Source organism: Phacochoerus africanus, chromosome 2, assembly GCF_016906955.1.
Source record: "Phacochoerus africanus isolate WHEZ1 chromosome 2, ROS_Pafr_v1, whole genome shotgun sequence".
Lineage (NCBI taxonomy): Eukaryota > Metazoa > Chordata > Mammalia > Artiodactyla > Suidae > Phacochoerus > Phacochoerus africanus.
Genome location: NC_062545.1, coordinates 8,222,768 through 8,240,639, shown reverse-complemented (window position 1 = coordinate 8,240,639; position 17,872 = coordinate 8,222,768). Strand labels below are relative to the sequence as shown.

The following is a 17,872-nucleotide window of genomic DNA, read 5'->3' as shown; positions in this document are numbered from 1 at the left end:
GCCTGTACTGGGAGGGTGGCACTTCACCCCACTGTGGTTCCTCTTTCACATCTAATTTGTTCTTGGTGGACAAGATGCAGGGCCTCAGTCCACGTTTAAAATATGGCCTAAAGGTGATTCACTTTTGTCTCTAGCAAAATGTTTATACTCCGATTGCTCAATAACTCTCCCTTTGTAGATAGATAAGATCTTACATAATTCAATTAAAAAAGAAACTCAAAATATGTGAGATCCCATCTGATGTGGGTTCCGTCTGCTTGACCCTTCAGGAGGAAAGCACGTACTGGCAGCCTTCCACTGAGATGGCAATCAGGAAAACTCAACTAGAATGTATTCCCTAAACAGTGCGTTAGGATAAGCAGTGCTGATGGTCCTTTAGATGGTGCTCAGCCATGGGAAGCACTGAGGCCCTTAGCTATTATCTGTTTTATTAGCACCTAAGCCATGGCTGCCACGTCAATGCTTCGGGACCCCAGGGTAACGTTGGCATTATATCTGCTGGGTTTGAGCTCCAGGGCCATGGCAGGTTGGCTCAGTTCCAGCGCCAGCGCCCAGCTTGGTCGACACCCACAGGTTCTGAACCAAGGCCTGGGTGGTGCTGGGGTGGAGATGGGCCCAAGGCATGACCGCAGGGAATCAGCGTACCTACCTTGAGGGATGCTGGCAATGGCTTCAGGAAGCCTACGCCTCCCCATCTTGGCAGTGGGGGGAGAAAACCTCTTCCCTTCTCCAAGAAGAAGAAATTCCAGTCTGTTCAGTCGGATTCGGGGACTGTGAATGCTGGGTGTTTACCAACAGACACGTTAACTCTATGTGCTTCCCAGCCTCTTCCCTTGGTAAGAGGGTCAGGACCCTCCCAGGCAAGGCCAGGCAGGGTGCTGGGGAGGCCTGGGGCTGGGGGGCTGGGGATCAGACCCAGATTTAGGTTGAAGCCCCTCCTTTGGCCTTGGCTTCCAAATTTGTTTTTCCTTGCGTTGGAGTGTCACGCCCACTTGCGATTGTCCCATTTGTGAGCGTGGCCCTTAGAAGGTCCACCGAGGACAACAGCCTGGCGTTCAGAGTCCTTGTCTGCGGTATCATTTTTTTTTTTTTTTCTTTTTAAGGCCATACCCAGGGCACATAGACGTTCCCAGGATAGGGATCAAATTGGAGCTGCAGCTGCTGGCCTACACCACCGTCACCACAGTCAGTTTTTTTTCTTTCAGTCCTGAAATAGCCCAGTGCACGGCATTGACAGATGCTAAAGTTGCATCTGCAACCTACAGCACAGCTCACAGCAATGCCAGATCCTTAACCCACTGAGCGAGGCCAGGGATCAAGCCCAAATCCTCATGGATACTAGTCGGGTTCTTAACCTGGTGAGCCACAACAGGAACTCCTATGGTATCGTTTATTTAACATTACCCAAATCCCACCACAAACTGGGACCCTCTGGCGACACCTTGATTTCATTTCTAGGCTCTAGAATCGTAAGATTGGACATTTCTGTTATTTAAGCTGCTCGTTTCTGATACTGTTGATGGCAGCCCTAGCAGACTAATAAATATGCTTGAGACCCAGGCTGGGCTCTCATTTTAAAAGGCTGGTGGACTCCGTGGTTAGAAGCAGGAATACTGCACATTTGAAATCATCAGTGTACCTTTTTCTCCACTGTTCAGATTCAGTGGCAAAGACGATGTTTGCTTGACTGCAAGGAGCTCGTAAATGTCAACAAACAGCACTCCTTCCGCGCAACAGAAGACCTTCAGCCTCGCTCCTCCTTTGGTAAAATACAGAAACTGGGGGCAGAGTTTTCGTGATCTGAGTCGGGTCACACAGAGGTCAGTCAGCGGTAATGTGCACTAAACTGGAGGCTTCCCAGCTTATCACGTTAGGCATCTATTGATGAGAACACTGATTCTCATGAGAAGCTGCTGAAAACACGATGAAGGATTTCTTTCATTTCAGTCTTGAAAGAGCCCAGTGCATGGCACTGATAGATGCTAAAAACTGTAGCTATCACCAGTAGTGTCCTGCTCTGGAAAAGGACTGCTTTTCTTAAGTTAGCAGTCACAGCTATAATGGAAAAAAATAAAAACCATAATAAATGAAAAAAAAAAAAGTTAGCAGTCGGAGGGGGAGCGTCTGCCCCTTGAAATGTATGCATTAGGGGTGATGCTTAATAAAGCGGTTTAATGATAGTAATGGGTCTGAACATGCTGCCTTGAGTAATCTGAATTACAACAGTTTAAACTTTATACCACATTGCTGATAAATCACCTCTGAAAAGACTCGATCTCCAACACAGGCTACCTAGGTAGCTAGCCAACACAAAAACACTGCTTTAACAAGTCAAAAACGTGCAATATTTCATGAAAGAGGTTGAAAAAGTAAGGAAAATAAGAGTCCAACATCTCCAAGATACTGGATAAAAATCTTAAAAAAAAATTTTTTTTAGAGCCGCACCTATGGAATATGAAAGTTCCCAGGCTAGGGGTCAAATTGGAGCTGCAGCTGCTGGCCTACACCACAGCCACAGCCACATAGGCTCTGAGCCACATTAGCAACCAAGCCACAGTCTCAGCAACCCCGGATCTGCAACCCACTACATGAAGCCAGGAATGGAACCTGCATCCTCACAGACACTATATTGTGTTCTTAACTCACTGAGCCACTGTGGGAACTCTGAGGATAACTATCTTAACCATTGAACATTAAAGCTCTAATATATGACAAATATTTCGGCACTATGTTTGCTAATAATCAAGCAAACTGAGCATCATAAAAAGATTTTTTTCAAGTGCTGAAAACTTTACTGAAACCAGGAAATCTTACATTTGCATACTAAATTTTTTTGGCCTCTGAGTGACCATTTGCCCCAAAAATGGCTTAAAGAGGGTATATTTTGATGGTTTTGCACATTTTTTGAGAACAGGGATTGTCTCTTTTTCCTAAGCCCCAGAGCCCCACCTTGGCTTGTGTATTAATCTAGAATTACGCATATACACTCCGTAAAGGTCTGCGGAGGAACCCCTGGGGTGAGTGACTTTCTTGGGGGTGCCTATGAACAGAGGGAGGGGGCAACATACTGGTAAAGCACGAACGGTTTACTCGGAAGCAAGGAAGGCAATTTATTGTAGTGAGATTGTACCGAAGTTTTATACGTGACCCTCCATGCGGGTAAGGTAACTTGCCCCCCGCCGCTGGAGAAGCCACGCCGACTACCAAGAGGCTCAAAGTGCTGCACATCAGTTCACCACCCCGCCTGCACCGCATCTCCACCGCCCAGACGGAAAATCAGACGATGCAAGGACACATGCCAGCATTCTTCGTACCGCCGAACGGCAGCGTTTTCTTTTCCCGGAGTCTGTAATGCCTCTGATAACGCCAAACACTCAACTCTCGTCTTACCGTGGGCCGGGGTTATGGCAGAACCGCTTAGGAGAGTAAACGTCGAACAGAAGACGTCATCGTTTCCCTACACGGAGTTTGTGGAGAACAGGAGAACCGGCACGCTGCTCGGCAACCTCCAAAGGGAGAGATTCTTTGCAAACACTACCGGCTAGAAACGTGCCCCAGGAGGCGGAGAACAGCGACAGAGGACCGCACGCTCACACACAAATATGTACACGTGTGCGCAGAGACAGACATCTTTGCACTTTATCCGCTTGCTACATGTTGCACAAGTGCAGGCGCACAGACAACGCCCGCGTGCCCAGTGCAGCTGTGCAGCCGTCCGCTCTGAGGCGGGGGCCACACACCTTTCTAAAGGAGCTTATTCATGACTTTTGGGACAAGAGAGTCTGACAGCGGTGCTCAACAGAGCCGACACAGCCGGCCGTCTGCAGAGATGCCCCACGCCGCGTCTTGGCGGCGGGCCCGTCCCCCTAGACGTAGGATTCTTTCGCCAAGCGGAGCTGGTCGGCCTCAAAGACCGGCTGACTACACCGCTGTGCCACGAGCTCCTGCTTGTTCTGGCGAGACTCGGACGGAATCCTCAGCCGCTGCAACTCCGGTCTCCCGGTGACAGTCACCCGTCCTACCGTCGCCACGGAAGCACAGACAGTCCTGCTCTGCTCCCACGCCTCCATCCCGGGCCACAGCTGGGCCTGGGAAGAGGAAGGAGGCGGCAGCCCGGCATCCAGGCTCAGCATCCTGGCCCGCATGCTGCCCACCGTCTGGCCCCCGGGGGCCGCAAGGTCCCAGGCCTGGTGCCGCAGGGCCTCCTCGTAAGAGGGGGGGCTGCCAGGGCCCCTCTGACCCACCGCCTCCCCTGAGAGGGCGGAGGACCCCGAGTACAAGGCCAGAGCAGTCTGGCTGTGGATGTCGGTCAAGTCTTCCTGGACGATCCGGCCGGCAAGCTGGCTTTCTTTTTGAAAGCCGTTCTTGGCGTGGTCTCTGGGGAGGCCCTTGCACTTGGCGGCCACAGAGCTGGGGGTTTTGGACAGCGCTTTCTTGTGCGCCGCGAAGGAGAATGACATGGAGTGCTTTTTAATTTCTCGGTTGGGCTTACTTTTCTCGGCCCTTGTGAAAGACTGATGTCTGGTGAAGAAGTTCCTTTTGGGCCCGGATGGAGAGGCCAGGGGCGAGCTGTCAGAGTAGGTGTCCAGGGAGCCAGTGGAGGCGGCCTGGCGGGCTGGTCCCCTGGGGGCCACCAAACCCTGAGCCAGGTTCTGCAGCCCCAGGTCCGGTGGCCTCAGGCCTCTGCCTTCAGCTGCAGGAAACACCTCCTCTGAAAATGGGTCCTCGGCGTCCTCAGCGACATGAAGGGAGGCGGCCCGGGACCCGGTGAAGTCATCCTCACTCCGCGCGAGCTTCTGCTCTGCTCTCCAGCCGTCCAGGCACCCCCGCGAGGATGCCATGCTGGGGTCCGAGTACCTCCTGTCGGCCTGACCGAGCGAGCCTCTCAGTCTGGCCACGGAGCTGACGATCGGCTCCCAGGTGTGCCGTGGGCCTCGGGGCTCCGAGCCGGCGGCTGGGTCCGAGGGCACTGGGGGCTGCCTGCCCGGGGAGCCCATGGCGCTGCTGGCGTCCACGTCAGGGTCGGGATCGTTGCTGTCGTAGGCTGAGTCGTTCTGCAGGGTCGACACATCTGGGGAAAGTGATGGGGCAGCTGAGTTTTGTTCTGTCCCTTTTGGAAATGGACCTCCGTGCAGGTCACCCTGCTTGGAGCGCGTGTGGCCCTCGGGAACTGGGTGGCCCTAGGCTGGGGCTTGATGTGGAAGAAAGTGGCCACACAGGGTTTTGTTTCTGTGCGTATCTGCTATTCTGAGGTGGAGAGGAGAAGCAGGCGCGTGACAGGAGAGAGGAACTGAGAAAAGAGAGAAAACGGCACGTCCCGAAAAGGTCCTGCTCTTGGACTTAGAATCGGACCTTCGGGCGGCCCCCTTCCCGACTCGTCTCCACTGCAGGGGCCCACTGGCTGGCCACGAAGGCTCCTCACTCCAGCTGCAGCGAAAGCTGCCTCGGCCAAGCGAGCGGCTCTTCCTGAAGGAGCACGCGGCGAGGGGAAGGGCCCAGGCTGCGGCTGCCCGAGGCCATGCTGCAGGAAAAGCCAGAGAAGAGCTTCCGTATTTAAGGACTTCCCTACAGACAGGAGTCTCCTCGGATTCGGGGCTTTGTGGAAGTCACTTCTGCTTTCAGATACCAGAGATGCTTCCCTCGACCGGCCTGGGCGGGCAGCTGGGCGCGAACCGCCCCCTCAGGCGGAGTCGCTCGAGAGCACATTCCGTACCTGAGCTGTCCGTGTGTTCCAGGGAGTCATCAGAGGCAACGCTGGAATGCGCCGGAATGTTCTCCCCAAATATTTCGAAGCAGTTATCGATGAGGAATTCCACCAGCGTCTTAACCTGTGAGGAGAAGTGAACAGGTGGTCAGCTGCAAGGAAGGGGGGGGTGGATGGGGACACAGCGGGCGTCAGGGAGGCGCCCAAGCGAGCTGCAGAGACCCTTATGGGTCTGAAAGGAGCATCCTGAAAGTGGGTAACAAATCCTCTCTGCTGCGATTATTTTTGAGATATGCATTCCTAATTTGAGAATTTAAAAAAACCCTATTACGTTAGAGTCCCTGAGGTTTTCACCTTGGTAAGGACGTTCCCGCATTGGCAGTCGGACAGACCGAGTGTGCTGCACGAACGAGAGACGCGGGAGAGGGCCGGTGCGTCCTGGGGAAGTCATGTCAAGAGGGCGGCCCTGGTCCCCTGCCTGGCGGGACGGCCGAGGACCCGGGCCCAGCCTCACTCAGGCCCCTCCCAGGCAGCGGCCAAGAGAGCGGGACTCCGTCAGAGCGCTCGCGCGTCGGGGTTTTCACCGTGGTCTTGCGAGCGTCAGGGAACTTCAGAGGCACCGTATTGCGTGGCTTTTGCAAACAGACCATGAGTCTCTCAGAAACACATGGGAACAAACCTTATGGTTCAAGTCCCTCCGGGCTTCGAACGACAGGTCGTGCTCGTTCTCTGGGCTCAGCACGTTGGGCCCGATGCAGATGGCGAGATTGCTGGCGTCCATCCTGCTCACCTCGGAGTTCTTGCTGATCAGGTAGAGCACGGAGACCAGGTGCTTGAGCAGCAGGAGGTTGGGCCGGGGGAGCTTATCTGCCACCCTGGAATGGAGGTGGGGAGGCTGGTTTTAGGGCAGGCTCATGTCCTGTCTGGCTGGAGGACAGCCAGTTGAAAGTTTCCGCCCAACCCAGACTTCCTTTAAAATGAGGAAGGTGCATTTCCACAAGAAACATTGTGAAAGGTTCATTCAGACACTTCCAGTGGTAACGAACATGGAATGAATCTGTTAACCACAAAATCCCGAAGCCCTGAGAAACAGGGCTTTGTGATCAGGGCACCAATAACACGGCCCTTTAACACGGGTTAGGGTTAGGGTTGGGGTTAGGGTTAGGAGAATTAACTCCGGCACTAAACCCCATGACTTAATATATTTTAAAAATCATTTGACAAATGACTTATCGTTTAGCCATGCAGAATGTCTTTCTGCTTCTAACACTGCAAGACTGTGTTTTGTTTTTGTGTTTTTTTTAGTACAGCCATTTTGCTTAAAAACTGTGCTCATCAAATGACGAGGGTACATTTTTATACGTCCTGAGAAATCCTTATGGAGAATAAATCAGTTTATAAGAGCATGTTTATACATACGGTCCAGGCAGCACTTCAACAGCAACATCGGTACTAGTTACAATAAATTAGGCTTGTAAAGCCTCCCATTTGCAAAAAATGAAAATGTGGCTCTAACGTAGGGATCATGCATTTCTCCTAAGAAGACACTGTTATAAAGGGCTCTGTTTCTACTTTAGGATAATCTTAGGATTCTCAATTTGAGACAGACACTCTAATGCCTTCAATTCAAGAAATATTTCATTGAAAATACTTGGCCCTGTGAGATAATCATAATATACAGACTGCTTTTCATAGGATTTGGCCAAAGTGCTGCTATGGTCAAGTTAGCTGTCTAAGATTCTAGTCACTAAGAGGGCATGCTCTCATTTACATATGTAATTGCTTTTGCTGTCACTGGAATTTGTTTTTATATAACTTTCATTGTGTTTAATTATAAGAATATGAACGATGCTGTGGGGTTTGATGGACAAGCCCTTCCAGATGGTTTACTCTGCTTTAAGGGAAAATTGTTCCTTTGCACGATAGCAACGTGGACAGGTGAAGGACACCCCGGGTTCCTACACCTGGATGCTTAGCCTGCTCCGAGGCTCTCATCCATGATTTTGTTTCAGATCTTCTTGAACTACTTATATTTCTAGACTTCCCCACCTCTTGGGACTTGGGAGTAGGAAAGGTCGCTTTCCACCTTTTGAGGAGGTGCTTCCTCTCATTTGGCTAAAACTACTTTTTAAAAATTTCCAGGGTACCTCTTGCCTTTTATTCTGGGGGCAGATGGACAATTCCTCTGGAATTCCCGAAACGCCGCAGTATCTGTCATGCTCTCTGACAGCTACGTGGGGAATGGAAGGATGGAGACGGTGCCTCCGGGAGTGACTCCGGCAACTTACTGCTTCAGGGCCTCGATCCTGTCGTCCTCGCTCTGCTTCTCCAGGGCGCCCATCCACTCCTCAAACAGGCTGCATGAAAGGAGCTTCAGGGGGATACTTCGGAGGAAGTCCTGGAGGACAGAAGGGGCGGCTCAACGTTACATAATGTGCTGGCGACCTGTCACCTCTCGCTCGTGTTGCCTCTCAGGGACTCCGTTGGCCCCGCCACACGCGGTGCCCCCTCTCCCTCCTGCAGCTGATTGTTCTGGGGAAATCTCTGCCCTGAGCTCTCTCTCAGCAACTTCCTAACTACGGGCACAGCAAGGCCATCACTCGAGGGGCCACCAGACTCAGGGCGATGGACTTGACCATCCAAGTGCCTTTGCTCATCAGAATTCGGGGGAAATTTAAGGCATCACTCTCTGCTGGAATCTGGGATCACAGAAATAGAGATGCTTACGTAAATAAATAAATAAAGGCTTAACTGAAAAAAGAAATTAAACTTCAAGATCAGTGTCCTTCACTTTGCAGGGTGAAGAGTCCGTTTCTTATTTCCTGGGAGTTAGCGGTGTTGGAGCCCATTAGCAGGTGGTTTGGCCCCAATGCTATGAACTCACCTTAAAGACCACGGCCAGCAGGTGCACAGGGAGACTTTTCAGATCCACGAGGCCTCCGGAGTTGAGCTCCTCCTTGAGCTCTTTTCGGGCCTTCTCGTTGGCCGCTTTCCTGAATATCCCTTCAGTGGAAGGGCCTTTAAGGCACAGAATAGTGAGAATATCCTAAAGGAAAGAAATAGGAAGCAGTGACCCTCGGTTTGAAGACACACTCTGCTGTTACTAATACAGAAACGGTCTATGTTTAGGTTGGAGAAAGAGAATGAAAACCGTGGACAGGAACAGTAGCTAACTACCTGTTATGAAAGGCTCTCTCCATGAAAGTTCCTCCTCCAGGATCTGAGACAGTCCTAACAAGTGACTACTCATGCCAGTTTTTCCTTCCAGTCCAGCTGTTATCAACTGTCTCCCTCGACCCTGCCTTCTTCTAAGAGGAGGTAAACCGGGAAAGCGCAAATCCGCACATCCTAAAACCACTTCAGGCCTCCCGCCTCTCAAGTCATTCCACATGAACACTGGATTTCTGATCATAAACTCTATAAATCCCTGGTCGCTGATTTTTCGGAAGGTACACATTTTCAGCATTCCTAACTCCACGAGGGCAGAAGGAGGGAGGGACCGCCTACCCGAGCGCAGGGGCGAACGCAGCTCATTTCTAGAATGTGAGTGGCCAGGTATCTTCCTAACCGCACTCAGAGGCGGAAACACCATTTTCCAAAATGGGAAAAATGACAGACCGGCCCACACAGGTTTAGCCTGACAATGACACTCAGGTTCCACAGGATTTTTCTGAAGCAGCGTCAGGAGTGAGCGTGCGCCTACCTGAATGGGTCTGGGGAGCGTGTCCTCGTCGCTGCAGAGAGCCGACAAGGGCTGAGCAAACAGTGACGTCTTCAACTCCGTCTCTGAAGCTCCAGAAAAGTCTGAGGAGGGAGAAAGCCTTCTCAGGAGAAAGAGCCAGGACAGCACCTTCTTTCTCTTCTTAATTTCTACAGCCACGAAAACAAGGCAAGGAGAAATCAGATTAAAATACTGATACACAGGGATCCAGATAAGACAATAGATACAGTCCGCTAAGGTTTGCCATGTGGGGGAATCGTTTTTGAAGAACTGAGGAAGCGATGGGTGTGAATCTTCATCTAGAGAAATCAACCCGAAAAACCACCACCCTGTTACCAGGCAACCAGCCCCTAAACATCAACACCAAGGTTCCTCAAAGTCTCCACCTTTCCTGTTTTTACTCTTCACCAGCTCTTTGCTGCAGAAAATGGGCAAAACCTAACTAAATAGGTCATAAACAACCGTTTTAACATATTGCCCTTAATAACCACGGTGGATATTTCTGAGGTGAAACATTGTTTCACTTCGCTCCTTTGAGGAGTGAAGAAAACGAAACTTAGAGGAAGAGGAAGCGATTTGCTCAAGGCCAGTTTGAAGGCCCTTCGCCCGCGGGCCACTGACCTCAGTGGCCACGCCGGCACCCTCCACTAGAGGGAGCTACGTCACGAAGTCACCCGCAGGCGCTTCCAGGGTTTTGCCCGAGGGGTGGCGGGCAGGGTGCTCTAAGGCCGGGCAGGCAGGAAGGTTTGAACTTAGACCTGGAAACTGGGAATTCTCGGTAAAACTTGATCAAGATATTCCATCCTTTCAAAATGCCGTTTCCTATTTCTTTCCTTTAGGATATTCTCGCGATTCTGTGCCTCAAGGGCCCTTCCACTGAGGGATAGTCAGTGGGTGCAACATCTCCCAAGTTTCTTTCCTTCTCTTCTCGCTCTCCTTCCTTCTCCTTTTTTGCCAACGGTAAAAGCTATATTGCAAATGCCTTGGCCCATATTTCTATACTTTTTACACTGGCAAACGGAAGAGACTGGATACAGACCTGGCTTGTCCTCAGAGATCAGGAGAACTGGGTCAGGGTTACCTTATGATACAATGAATTGTGGCAAAAGTAAGAGTGAATGGTGGGTCCTTTGGGATTTGAGATGGGCAACAATTGCTTCCTGTGCTCTCAGAATCATTCTCCAGGAGAGGGAAGGGAGTGGGAGGGGCTAGGAGGTGGGAGTTAGCAGATGCAAACTATTGCATTTGGAGTGGATAAGCAGTGAGATCCTGCTGTCTAGCCCAAGGAGCTGTATCTCATCACTTGTGATGGAACAGGATGGAGGATAATGTGAAAAAAAGAATGTGTGTGTGTACAACAGGGTCCCTTTGCTGTACGGCAGAAACTGACAAAACACTGTACATCAACTGCAACTGGAAAATTAAAAGAAAGAATCACTCTCCATATGAGAAGGAAGAGCATGGAAAAGGCAACTGTGTATGTTCCACAAGTATGCACGCTCCAACTGTCAAAACCTTAATGGCCAGGAATCTGTAACCACACTCTGACCCCTCAGGAGAGCTGGGGGTGGCCTCGGGAGGGTCTCACCCATCAGAGCACCTGACCTGCTCTCTGGGGAGCTGGAGCCTTCCTGCCGCTTGAGGGTTAATGTTCTGTGGTCTCTAAAAGAACATGTCAAAAAAAAAATTCCTAGTAAAGCGCTGTGGTTTTGCAAACCAAGAACCTTTGTTGTTATCATTTACATAAAAGATCAGTGTATTTTCAAAACTCACCGATTAGCTGGCAAATGCTATCTTCACTCTCACATGATGCCAACAGAGGATGTGCCTTGATATCACCCTAAAACATATTTATCTCAGTTAAAAATAATGATTGAAGACATCTGCCCAGTCTTTCCACGCAAATCAACATCTTATTCATAACAAAAATTAGTCAATAGTCTAATTTTTTTCTAGCTTCTCGAATCCATATTAAAGTCTTATTTGCCATCCTATAAGATCGCAATTAATATTAGTGCTTCATTCACTACACTTATTCTATTGATTTTCCATCCTGATAACTAAATAATACAAATGACATTCCATTAATACAAAGCTTTTCATTTTCCCATAGTGCAGATAAAAAGTTTTAAAAACTGCTTTCTTACCTCTGATTGGCATTCAATTAATGTCTCCATATTACTGGCATTTAGTGTTTTTGACTAAAAGAGAAAAACTTAAATTAGGGAAACATCTTTGACTCTTGCCTTGAAAAAACATGAATTAAGAAACGTAAGAAGGGCACATACACCATGGCAGCTGCTGGTCAACTTCATTAGAGTTTGGGCTGACTGTCCAGTGATGAATTTTGCTCCCGTGTGGCCTTGGCTCTGTCTATGAGAAGTCATACAGGAAAGAGTTAGGAGGGTTACACAGAATGTGTTGGCCAATTTCAGCGGCACTCTGACAAAACGCGAAGTTTGAAACTATCAGGTAGAAAAATTTTCCCAGATGTCTTATGTTATTTAAACACAGCATCTGAACACACTAATTTCTAAATGTTTTAAACCTGATACCTTCATCCTGCCAAACTTTGTTATTCATTTATTACATTCTCATCAGGAGATAACTGCATTACAGTTGTAATACCAACTGACTTTTTTTTTTTTTTTTTTTCTGGAGCGCTCACTCTGTGTCAGGGTGCTGTTTTAATTGCTCGGCACAGATTTTCTTGTCTCATCAGAAAAGGAAAAAACGTATTCCTAGGATGCTACTTAAACTAGACATAAAGCAAAGATTAACACGTACAGATTCCCTGTACCCCCAAAGGGCAGGCTGCCCATTAAAGCCAAGCTTTCTGAGTTTATTCTTTATAAAAGTATTTGTTGCATATTCCACGGTATAGCCGTTTTCTGTTAGATACAGTCTTACAGCTCAGGGACCTGCTAGGCAGCTTACGGTCTCGTCACGTTAATTTATGGTACTCACCCTCGGAGGGCCTCCAGCCAGAGTTCTTTTACCTCCCGTGAACTGAGGAAAATGGGAGAAACAGCATGACACTCTGCTCCTACTAATCCACTGTCAGAGGAGACTGAACGGCTCTAACTTCACGTGTTCTGCGTTATAAGGCGAGGGGGCGGGCAGGTGGAAATTCAGAATATTACTGAGACCGGAAAGAACATCACGGGCTGTTACCCAGACCCGGACCCGGCCAGCCAGACGCTGGAGAGCTCTCACTTCCTCATTCCTTTTAGGGCAGCCCTGGTCTTTTTTTTTTTTTTTTTTTTTTCTTCTTCCACTTCAAAGTAAAACATCTGCGAACTACCAAGGGTGGAAAAGATGACATATGGCCATAAAGTGAAGGGTCTGATCAATGTCATGGGTGGGATGTGTGAACAAGAAATTGTGTTATTCCGTACGTAAACATCGCTTTGTTTTCTAAAGTGGTAATTTCAGGTGCCCCCCCTGTTCCTCGTCTTCTATTTGGGCGCCATCTCCCCTCCCACTCACCATCTCCCCTGCTCATTAGTCACCAGACATTGATAACCACCCTCTGGGTGTGGGATGTTGTCCCTTCAAGAAGCCCAGGACACGCTGCCTCTTTTGAAAAACAGCCACCGTCAAAAGCCAGGTCTGGAGTTCCCATCGTGGCTCAGTGGAAACGAATCTGACTAGCATCCATGAGGACACAGGTTCGATCCCTGGCCTCGCTCAGTGGGTTAAGGATCCCGTGTTGCTGTGGCTGTGGTGTAGGTCGAAGACACAGCTCTAATTGGACCCCTAGGCTGGGAACCTCCATAAGCTGCAGGTGCAGCCCTAAAAAGACAAAAAAAAAAAAAAAAAGCCAGGTCTGTTTCCTCTGGAATGAGGAGCCGTCACCACGCGAACCTCTGCTTTCTCCAACCCCATCCTTAAGTCGTAGTCAGGTCAGCCCCAGTCCTGACACCGGCGGAAAAGCAAACACTCCTGTGGTCAGACCATTTGAAAGTAGGAAGGAGATGGTGAGTTTCACCTGCGGACACTCCTTCTGGATCAGAGCAAATCCTTGGTCTTTGCTATGGCCTGAGGCTGCACGTGAAATGACTCAGACACAGCAGAACGGATACCTGGACTGGGACACATTCTCACAGTGGAGTCTCAGGAGAATGAACAGTCTGTAACTGCACTCAGTGACATGGTTGGGGCTCACAAAACAAAACAAAACAAAACAAAACAAAACGGAGTAAAAGAGGCCAGACCTAAGAGTGTATCTTGTACGCAAAGCCCCCAAAGACCAAGTTCACCTATACTCACCTACTAGAAGCCAGAAAATCATTTCCTGGGGGTGGGTAGTGACTCCAGGGGGTCAGAGAGGGGCTCTGTGACAGCCCATCTCTCCATCTGGGTGCGGTAAGTCTCGGGGGCTCATTTCTGTGTGTAGCTTATTCTTCAAGAAAGGCTTCCCAAACCCTTTTTATTCTTAGCACTTGTAATCTGAAGCCGTTTGCACTTTGACAGAGCTGCTGTCTTTATCCCGAAGAGGAGGTCTGGACAGGCAGACTCTGGGAAACTGAGGCAGGGAGCCGCTAGCCTGCTGCCTCAGTGGGTGACCTCAGGACGGATCTGGCGTTCAGGCTTCCAGTTGGAGGTGCCCGCCCTTGAAACTGCCAGAGTCCTCTGAAGATGGATTTAGTGCTCTTTCACCCTTCTCCCCTTACAAACCTCCAAAGTGAACTCACTGATTTTTATTATTATTACAAAAAGGGCATTTATACTGTTCTAGCCTAGAGCCAGGCATGTGCTAGGTACCCAATGAATAATTTCTGAATAAATACATTTATTTATGAAACAGTCACAGTAGAATATAACAATACATATTCTTTGCCAATATGTATGTGATGACGTTTTTCATGGAATATTTACTTTTTCAGGTTCTTCTGAGAAACAATATTTGCACTGCTCTGAAAACTAAAGCATCCATCCTCACGGGCATAGTTCCCTCTTTTTAAAAATGAAGACTACATCTTTTCTAATCCTTAGGGTTTCTTACGTCATACCCTACAGCACACGACACAATTCTACCAGTGATTTAAAAACCTTTTTTTTTTTTTTTTGCCATGGAGTTCTATATTCAAAGGAAGATGAGTCTAGAATCCTGACACATGAAATGAAAAAAAAAAATTTTTTTTAAGTATGTTGATTCAAGGGGGAGAAGAGTGGGGAAATCACGGGCTGGTCCATCTCGCCTCTTCGCGTCACAAGCCTGAGCCAGGGGGCCCCTGAGGAAATTCAAAAACTCCTAGACTTGGTCTACAGCAGCAGCTCTTAAAGTGCGTTCAGGGACCCCTGGGGGCCCCCGGAGCCCTTTCAGGAGGGTTCACGAGGTCAAACTATTTAATAACAGTACTGAGGTGCTATCTGCCTTTTTTTTTTAGGGCCGCACCTGCAGCATATGGAAGTTCCCAGGCTAGGGGTAGAATCGGAGCTGCACCACAGCCACAGCAACGCGGGATAGTTAACCCACGGAGCAAGGCCAGGGATGGAACCCGCATCCTCATGGATACGAGTTGGATTTGTTACCACTGAGCCACAATGGGAACTCCCTATTTGCCTTTTTGACTCTATTCTCTCGAGAGAAGGTAGTGGAGTTTTCCGGAGGCCACACGATGCGGGATGTTTTCCTAGCTGCGGGAATGCAGGCTTGCGTTTTCTTGTGTTTTGCGTTTTTCTCAGTTTTAATTTCTCCTAAGATACATCCTGGCAGATATAAACTAGGTAAATTCAAGCACTCTAGGGGCGTAATTTTGTAATGAGTTCCTGAGACCCCAAAAGCTTGAGAACGGCTCATTAACACTGCACCATTTACCTCTATCTTCACTCTCTTTATAGCCACGGCCACTTGCCACAGAAATCACGGCCAAAATGCTTTGTCTGGCGGTCCCTCCGTCTGCACAGACACCGTGTATGAATCGCACTGACAGGTCTTAGATGGAAGGACTCTTTCCTACTCATTCACAGCCACCACATGGTGCCTGCCCCTGTCTTCCTCGGCGGCTCTGTGCCAAGAGCTGCCCACCTGGTCCTCCTCCCCTTCCCCTGCTTCCGAGTCTCACGCTCTTTACGGTGGGGACGTCACTACACTTTTTAGTCCTAATGACACAACGGTTCCTCTCGGCATCACCATCAACTCGGACATCAACAATGGCCATGGGGAAAATGGGGAAGTTAGCTGGATTTAAGGAAAAGGCTACTTCCCTTTGGATGTGTCACCCTAAAACTCTTTGAATTTTTAAGTGAGATTTGATTGTTGCTGGGCAGTTATGTATTTTTTTCATGTAGAGGATCATGTCTTTAAATGTATTATGAAATATGAAATAGACATATATAAACATGTGCATTTTGGTAACAATGCTTTTGAAAGGCTGAATAATGGGCAACATGTCTGTTAATTGTGTTGCGATAACTCTGGACTTTTTTCGGAGGAAGAAATCATTAAAATGCAAATGCTATAAATTATACTGAATAAAAAATTCTCTCTGATCTCATTTATGTTCTTCTCTCCTCCTCCTTCTTCTTTTTCCTCTTCTTTTTTGAGACTGAATTATGGGACTAGACATGGATATTCATTGACTTTGAATTTCAGGGCCGAATGGGTTTTAAGGGAGCAATTAATTTAACGTCTTATCCACATCCTGATGTTCTCGTCTCTGCAGCACCCCTCATGGAATTCTCTCTTTAAGATTGTTCTTGAAGTTCCGTCTTTCTTCTGAGGGCATTGCTATTGCTGAGTAAGCTGTTCCCTAAGGCAGCAGAAGGCTCCTGGTTAGGTCAGAGTGAAGCCTGTCTTGAAAAACTTTGAAAAACTTAGCTGTTTCAAATCCTCTTCTATTCTGGGAAATACGGCTTTCAGTTTCTCCTGCTCGATCCCTGCCGCTCCCACTCCTCCCACCCAAAACAAAACCACTTCTCAGTAGGCAACATTCTTTTAAACGCCATCTCCATCCTTGGCATCCAGCATTGGCTCTGCATTTGAAGATTTCAAGGCTAAAGAGAGGGTGGGGAGATGGACGTAACACCTACTGTGTGCTCGCCACTGTCTTGGGCATTTTCAAACACCTCATCCCACGTCAGCACTAAAACTGCACCGAGTCCATCACTCTCCCAGTCTCATAGATGAGACAACCGGGGCTCCAAGTGTCAGTGAATTCACCTGACGTCACTCCGCTGGGTTCAAACCCAGGTCTTTTGATACTAAGTCCATTGCTCTTTCCACGATTTCTCTTGAGAATAATCCTTCATGTGATTCATTTACAAATGGACACGAGATGTCCTGACCCAGTGGAGTCAGATGAGTGCAGGTGGGTCCTGATGGGGAGCTCTCCCCTAGCAGACAGAGCCAGCCCTAGGGCATCGTCCCCCGAAACTTCAAAATCTCCTTTTGTCAGTTTCATGAATAATCATAAATAGAATACAATTTATACCATCCTTAAAAAATACATGGCACCAAAGGTTCATTGACCTGCAGAGACTATTTTACAAACAGATTAGCATTTTTCACTTGTCAACAATACTTCCATCAACCGACCATGCCCTACTTCAGTGAAGTTAGCAGTAAGCATGGCAACAGAGAAGAGGAAGTCAGGGCCCTGGCAGTTTTTAAAGCAGTAATACCTGTTGGCTCTTCTTAGTGGCTGGACCACTGATGGGAGCACTATTTTTTGATGCCCCTGGGGGATTAACAGTCATGGTTAACTAACAGGTAAGTTTTGCGACAGGTAGAAGGCCACCAACAGCAGCTGGTCCCAGTGGCTGAACCGGGAGGCGTCCCCCATTAGTGCTGCCTGCTTGCCACGTGGTCTTCACTGTGGAAGCACAGTAGGAAGGGGACAGGTCCTGCACCCCTAATTCAGACAATCTCAGCGTCAGTTTGACAGCAGTTTTCTGACCAATAGTAGAAACATTAGTAAATACAGGGTGAAATCTGGAAGCTACCATATAAAAAACAAACACAAAATGGAAAGATCAGTTTGACTCGCTCTGTTGTCTTCACTCACAATTTCTCTTTAAAAGCAAGCTCTTACCCCGCATGACAAGAGTTTTCATAACATGGAAAGGAACGTAATGGCTTTTGCTAGCAAAGCAGAAATGGACAGGTGGCTGGGTTGAAGAAACACACTTGTAAAGACGACTCTCACGCTAGGACATTTATCACTTCGCTCCTGGCTGCAACCGATTTTTCTCCCGAGAACTGGCTTTGTTTGTACTGTGGCAAGTGTCTAAAGACAATAAACTCCAAGCCAGGGTCTGTGCTTTCTATGCTGAGTGGGGTTTTCGTGGCTTTCCTGAGAGCACCTGGATTTCTTGCTGCACCTCCTGCTGGCTCAGGATCCCGCTTCACGAAGGCTGTTACTTGTGAGCAGGTCTCATGAGTCGTTCACCCATCTTCCCCAGGCGGGCGAGGCAGGCTTGCCCCTCGTGCCGTGGGAACA

General features: G+C 48.7%; 1 protein-coding gene across 3 annotated transcripts; it reads right to left on the bottom strand.

Moving 5' to 3' along the window:
* Positions 1-3,085: 3,085 nt before the first annotated feature.
* Positions 3,086-12,563, bottom strand: TAGAP (T cell activation RhoGTPase activating protein). 3 transcript variants are annotated; one of them, XM_047769821.1, is made up of 10 exons: positions 12,393-12,560; positions 11,714-11,798; positions 11,573-11,626; positions 11,199-11,265; positions 9,408-9,508; positions 8,589-8,750; positions 7,993-8,102; positions 6,384-6,579; positions 5,714-5,828; positions 3,086-5,071 (listed from the first exon to the last, which is right to left on the bottom strand). In XM_047769821.1, the coding sequence occupies exons 2-10, from the start codon at positions 11,738-11,740 to the stop codon at positions 3,867-3,869; spliced, it is 2,037 nt and encodes a 678-aa protein (XP_047625777.1). In that variant the 5' UTR covers positions 11,741-11,798; positions 12,393-12,560; the 3' UTR covers positions 3,086-3,866. The 3 variants fall into 3 exon arrangements, with proteins under 3 accessions (XP_047625777.1, XP_047625776.1, XP_047625778.1); XM_047769820.1 differs by having other exon boundaries at positions 9,408-9,574; positions 12,393-12,559; XM_047769822.1 differs by having other exon boundaries at positions 5,022-5,290; positions 9,408-9,574; positions 12,393-12,563.
* Positions 12,564-17,872: the final 5,309 nt, after the last annotated feature.